Below are 7,086 nucleotides of genomic sequence, written 5' to 3' on the forward strand. Positions count from 1 at the left end.
CAAAAAAAAAAAAAAAAAGAATTAGGTTCGGTTTTGTATTAAAGCGCTTAGCACAGAGGCTAGAACATTAAAGCAATTAATAAATGTTAACTGCTTACTGGTGTTTTATTTTTATTTTCACTTCTAACCAAATCATCCACTCAATATCCTTAATTCACTAATTAATATTAACTTGATAGCACTGACCTGTTTGGGACTTTAAAATGGACTTCTACATATGAACACCTGCAATTCAGATTCTCATAACTCCTAAACACAGGAAGTGAGCCTCATGTTAAGAAAACAAAGTGCCTGCTCTTTCCAAATTAGCCATCAGGTGCTTATTCATCTGTCCAGCAAATGGAATTCATGAACAACGCGGGCTTTCATTGCTAATTTATATGTACATTAAAATGTTTGTCACCTATTTCCTAAGTAATGCTTTTAGAATCGTCCAAGGTGACCGGTTTAGCTCTACTGTGCTTTAGGAGAGAGCAAACAGGAAAGCAACAGTCTGGCAGACATGTGCTCCTTCTCTTGGGGCGGAGAAGCGGCTCCCTTACCACCGATCAGCATGGTGCAGATGGAGAAGATCTTCTCTGCATCTGTGTTGGCAGAGACGTTCCCAAACCCCACGCTGGTGAGGCTGCTGAGGGTGAAGTACAGAGCTGCAATGTAGGCACTTCGGATGGATGGGCCCCCCAGGGTGTTGTTGCTGTAGTATGGAGATTCCAGTCTCTTTCCCAGCTCATGGAGCCAACCTACCGCGGAGGAAAGAAGGAGAACTTAGGACTGAGAAGTGAAGTTCTACTACCAGCACATGTGGGTAATGATAAATGGACCTTTAAGGACATAACTTGCGCAAGAGGAAGAAGAAAATTAAAAGGAAATTAAAAGCAAGATAGCAGATTTTGTTGCTCCGAAAATATGTTTATAGATGCTGTTTTGTCTAATACACATAGCAGAGAAATGTGTATTTGAGAATGGATTGATGGCCAAAGCTAAACAGATTCCTCCTATTGGAAGAAACTAACTGCAGAAATTTGAGCAGGAATTTCTGCCTTTTTTTTTTTTTAACAGTGTTATGCATTTCACTAGCTCCAGTAATCTCATCTCAATGGAAGTTTTAAGAAATAAAGGGGTTGAGCTGGGCCTGGTGGTGCATGCCTATAATCCCAGCACTCAGAAGGCTGAGGCAGGAGGACTGCTGTGAGTTCGAGACCAGCCTGGACTACATAGTGAGTTCCAGGTCAGTCTCCACTACATAGTGAGACCCTGTCTCAAAAAACCAAAAAAAAAAAAAAAAAAGAAATAAAAGAAAAAAAGAAATAAAGGAGTCGGACAGGTAAACTATTTGAAATCCCTACATGGTAAATAACAAAAACCACAAGCGTCTAGACCAGCTGGGTGACAGGGACTTTATTTCTATTCTGTAAAACCTATCCCTTTTTCACTCTTTTGGACTGATGTCCAGCGGCCTCATGTTACCTTACTTGGGAAGCCTTTGCAACCCCATTCTGCATTTGGGGGTGGTGTGGGACTTGCATGAGTAATAGATACTTTTACTAAAACTAGATGCCTCCCACTGACTGTTTTATGATACTGGTGTACATACATGTACCGATTTTTACCAAATTGGATGATTTAAATATATCTGGTTTATTGTACATCAATTATACTGTTATAAATTTATAAAAAACTCCATTAACAATGAGGAGAGAGTAGCAAGTATAATGATAATAAAAATAGTATTATCTGGATTGAAAACACAAGACTATTTTAAAATCATTTGCTGGAATATTTGCCCCTTAAGACATTGGATTTCATGTTTCATAATTATAATATTTTAGAATTCTCTCTCTGTAATATGTATTTAAGGTTCATAAGGCCTTTGTTAATGGATATTCACAAACCACCACATTCTTATAAAACATTTCTTTTAATGGTGGCCTAGAAAAAGATGGGGAACCATTATATTTTTAAGCAGGAATAGTAATACTTTAAAGTTATAGGTTGTGGAACTGGGTTAGGTAATTAAAATGCAGGTTTGAAGCTGCTGAGAATTCCTTGGGATTCAGGAGAAATGCTTAGTGGTCGGTATCATGCCTGACTCACCCCGTGTCGTTACAGAGGTATTTTCCAACCTTCTCCTGCCATCAGTAAAAGTCTAGGAGACCCGTTGAGCAGATTACAGAGTCCCACCACGGCACAGGTGGGGAGGCTAGGGAAAGGACAGACATCGCTTTTGTAGTAAGTCTACAGGTGATGCCAATGCTGCTGGATCGCTTTAAAGTGCACCACTCTATAATAATGGTTCTCAAGGGTGGCTACAGCTGGGAAAAGTTGTTAGAAATTCAATATCCAGGTCCCACCCCCATAAACTGAATCAGAATCATGGGTGCCATCTCCAGCTATTGGTACGTCCTAAAGTTCACCAGTTAAAATCTGTTGTAAAAACGGGGCTTAGAAACCTGCTTTCTGTATTCCAGAATTCAGCAAATCATCTGACAATAGTAGGGTTTAAGAAGTAAAGTTTAAGAAGTGAATGTATAGCTGGGCGTGGTGGCACACGCCTGTAATCCCAGCACTCTGGAGGCTGAGACAGGAGGATTGCTGTGAGTTCGAGACCAGCCTGGGCTACATAGTGAGTTCCAGGTCAGTCTCAACTACATAGTGAGACCCTGTCTCAAACCAACCCCCAAAAAGAAGTGAATGTATTAATATACAAATGTTTCTTTGTGGTGCGATGAGATAACATGACAAAACTGATGTGATGTAACACACATGCAAAAGTGAATTGATATTAGATTTATACATTGTGTGATAAAAATATTCTGACAATAGAAAATAATGATCAGATATTAGTTTTATGTGACAAAAATGTGCCTCCATTAGTAAGTTGTAGACATTCTCCCTGTGTAGAAAGATTTCACTGAAAGAATAAACTCTAGATTCAAATATGGATTTAAATCTGGACTCTGTTATTCATATGGAAAAATTCCTCTGAGTCTCAGTTTTTCTCATTGTTAATAATAGGGATTCTGTCTAACTCTCAGGGCTGCGATGGCATTAAGAAGCCACATGAAGAAGATGACCAACCATTATAACTGGTAGAGGTTTAGGGTGTATCATTGGGACAGAGAAAGCACAAAATTCAGAAAAGATAAGAGAAAATATGGAGCCAGGGTGAATTATGAAGGAGAAAGGAGAGGGGAGACACATTGATTTGGTAGGACTGAGAAGTGGTATGTGATACAATTTAGGATTTCCTAACTAATAGATATGGAAAGGAGAAAGTCTAGGAGGAGAGTATTTCCTAAAATTTGAAGGGTTGTACATCTACTTCTGAATCTGAAGAAAGATACAGGTCCTTTTCTCAGGACACACACGCAGTTTTGTACATATTTTCAGGTGGCTCTTGGCTTTCTACAGTTCTTTTTTGCATGCCTGGTCCAAGGACATAGATTAAAAATCTGCTTTAGGATCCTAAGTGAGAGGGAGGAGGAAGAGGTGATATAACACGGTTTGGTAAAACTTCATCTCTTATGTAAAGAGGTGTAGAAATAAAGACAATACATACAAGAATAATTAAAGAGATGTTACAAAAGCAAATCAGATGTGCATTTAAAAATATTGTACTGAATGCACATGCAATGTAGGAGAGAGGCAAATGCCAAGTTAGGAAGCACGCCTGCTGTATTTATCATCATATTCAGGATTCAGAAAGGCAGCTTCTATAAAGCAGAGCTTTCCCAGTACTGGATCGAAGTGTTGTTGGCTGTGGACCATGGTGAGATTTGGGTAGCTGGGGGACTGGCTATTTTTCAGAAACCTTCCAGGTTGTACCCTGAAAGGAGTGCCATATCATCAATGCTTGACAAAGAAGCAGTAAAAGGGCTTTGTTTCTTTGTTCTATGTTGCTCATCCCTGCTAATTATAGAGAAGTCCGAGCAGCTGAAAAATGTCTCTTTGTCCAGAGAATAAATAGTGCATGACCCAATTTTTGTTTTAGTTGATACACAGAAGGAAAAGAAAACACTCCAGATAAAGCTGCTGTTTTCTTTCACCTGAGTCTGCTGTCTAGTCAGACCATGAGTATACAACTGGACTCATCTGTTGATCTTTAGTTGAGTTAAAGGATTTACTTATTTATATATGTAACTCAAAGTTTTCTCATTAAAAAAGTGAACAAAGCCAGCCATTTACTTAAATATTTTAATTGGAACAAAAGTAAAATGTATAAATGTTCTCTGGGCCACATAATTTGGTTTCCTTAATAAAATAGGGTAAAAGTTTGTATGTTACATGTATGTGAGATTGCATCCCAGAAGTGGTTAAGGGAGCACCATGCTGATGAACAACAGACCTACTTTTTGTTGAGACTGTATATTGCTTCTGTCTAGCCAACTGTTCTGTCTATTGTGAGAAACATCTTGTTTTTTTAAAAAAACGTTTGCTACTCAATTATGTTCTAGCTGACAGAGCAGTAGCAATAATGATAATGAAAAACACTGGTAACTTGGAAGGAGGTAACACCCACAAATCAGGGGATTGACTCTGTGGGCTAAATAAAACTTTTCACAGAACAGCTCGCCTGAAAGGAGAGCACATGTTCCACTGTAACCAGACAGCATGTCACTGTACTGTACAGAAGAGGCAATTTAACCAATTTGGGATCCAATCTTTTTTTGTGCCAGAGAAGCTCATGTCTCTAAAGGAAGGGATGTCCTAGAATGATCTGTCTGCTTCTGCTCATTTCTTTTCTAAAGAATATTTAGAAGGGAAAAGCACACACAGTATGAAGGAGAATCTAACCATACCAGATGCACTGTCATGTGCTACAAACGGAAGATGTCATAAAATGATCCTATGACTAACATAGATTAGATGAATAAAAGAGTAGATTTGTGAATTAGATCATCAATCTCAAAGGGAAAATAACCTTTAATGATCGTACCTGGAAAAGCCTATATGCATGAAATTCAACCTGTGTATTTATCCTTGTATACTTAGCATGGGCCCAATATTTTACTTAAATACATACATTTAACTCTTCAAAAGGACTTTCTTATTATACTTTTATTCTCCAGGTTTCCTACAACAATAGATTTAGTTTGACTATGTGGATCCACAATTTGTACAGTACTGTTTAATACAGTAGATGTGTTCTTGAAAAGTTTTGATTTATATTAACATTTAATAAATGAGTGGATGTTTCAGACTAGAATATGTTGATTAAGGAAAATCCATAGTGAATCTCTTCGGTTCTATAAAACACTGCAGGAATATGAAAAAAAAACACCTCAGTAATATATAAGCTTGTAAAATTAGGTTTAGATGTGTGTTTACCTATGTATGTCTACAGAGAGAAAGGGAAGAATTAGCAAATAATCACATTTACACTACAAAATGGTGTTCTACTTAGGAATGAACCGTGTTATAATGGAAGTCAGCTAGAAGCAAGGATGGAGCCCAGATTAGAGTTTTTCCGTTAGGAGACTAGCACAAGGTTAGTATTTCACACAAGTGCCTCCTGTGTGGCAAGCCCTGCTGGGTGATGGATACCTCTCGCATCTCATTTACCCACACCAACCCTACCGAATAGACACAATTGTGTTCCACATCTTAATTTATTATTTCATTAACGTTCACAATAATTTAGGAATTGTCTCTATTTGGAAGAGAAACAGAGGCTCAGAAAGTTTAAAATAACTCGTTCAAATTGGCAGTGTAAGGATTTAGCAGAAAAATGTCTCCTGTTTGGTTCAGCAAGCATCTTTAGGAAACATCAGGAAAGGGACACAGAAAAGGGAAAGCAGACAATGAAGTGTGCGTCATCAGGAAAGCTACCACTATAGATAATCGGAGCTTAATCCTGCTGGGAAATCTTGGGGAACAGTGCAGAACCCACAGCCCTTCTAACACCAGGGAATATGCATACCAGCCATCATCCTTCAGTGAGTAAGGACTGCTCTCGGGGGGTGTCTCCCAGAGCAGGAGCCTGCTTCAGATTGGGACAATGCCTTGGGCAACAGAGTCTCAGGATAGAAATCTCATGGGTTGAGATGCCAAGGGAGGAGCACCATCTTTATGACAGCAGCCAACACCTACAGACCGCAGTACTTTGCTACATTTCAGTGCTAAACATTGTTTTCCCACCACTCACAGGAATTCTGCCTTTATTTTTTTGATTGATCTAAACAGACAAATTAAACAATTTTTTTTTCTGTTTAAAATAGTGAGATGCAAATCCACAACTTTCTAACAAACATCCTTATTCTTTCTGCTCTACGACATAAAATGGCACTCATTTTATTTTGCTTTGTTCTCCAGTGGCCTTTCAAGCATGTTTGGATTCTTTTTTCATTTCCAGCCTCACTGTGACCGACAGATAAAATTGTATATATTTGTGATGTACACCATGATGTCTTGGTATACATTGTGATATAATTACCAAAATCAAGGTCATTAACGTATCCATCAACTTAGGGTTCTTTTTTCATGGTACGAATATTTAAGATCTACTCTGCGATTTTCAAATTTATAATTCGTTTACATTATTTACGTGATTATTAGCTACATGGTTTCTATTATTATTAGCTATTTTACCATGCTCTGTAATAGATCATTTCAAATTATCAGTTTAAATTGTACTATGCTGAAATAATCATTCAGTAAGTTCGCATTTTCCATACCTACTTAGAGTGGGAAAATATATCCCCAAAGCATAATGTCATATTAGAGAAAAGAGGAATCATTTAAATATAATCCACAATGTAAACATGGCACGCTCTGGCGTTCGGAAACTGAATATAACTTTAAAGGTGATCAAGAGGCATCATGGAAAGCAGGTGTTGCCGTTAGTGCTCATTTTACTGCTTCCTTAACGCCAAAGACCCACTGAACCCTCGTGGACTTCATTACAGTGAGGCTTGGAAGAGCACTGAGATTCGTAAGAGGCAGAGCCCTTGCGACTGAGGCGGAACAACACATGAGCTGTTCTGTGCCTTCTTCATGGTTCTTCTGAGGGCTGGGATGGCGGCAGAGGATAATGTCAGGATGTCAGAAGTCCGAGTGTGTGTGTGTGTGTGTGTGTGTGTGTGTGTG

The 7,086-nt window shown here is 38.5% G+C and overlaps 2 protein-coding genes across 8 annotated transcripts in view; one reads left to right on the forward strand and one right to left on the reverse strand.

Annotated features, from left to right (window-relative positions):
• Positions 1-7,086, forward strand: part of LOC104854315 (immunoglobulin-binding protein 1) — a 563,742-nt gene that overhangs the window by 294,864 nt on the left and 261,792 nt on the right. The window lies entirely within an intron of this gene.
• Kcnh8 (potassium voltage-gated channel subfamily H member 8) overlaps positions 1-7,086 on the reverse strand; it is a 318,111-nt gene that overhangs the window by 70,051 nt on the left and 240,974 nt on the right. Inside the window, exon 8 of the mRNA XM_010612815.2 lies at positions 543-740. Within this exon, the coding sequence (XP_010611117.1) occupies positions 543-740 (198 nt within the window). The remainder of the gene's footprint in view (positions 1-542; positions 741-7,086) is intronic.

Source organism: Fukomys damarensis, unplaced genomic scaffold (genome assembly GCF_012274545.1).
Source record: "Fukomys damarensis isolate Sample0158 unplaced genomic scaffold, DMR_v1.0_HiC HiC_scaffold_28, whole genome shotgun sequence".
NCBI classification, from domain to species: Eukaryota; Metazoa; Chordata; class Mammalia; order Rodentia; family Bathyergidae; genus Fukomys; species Fukomys damarensis.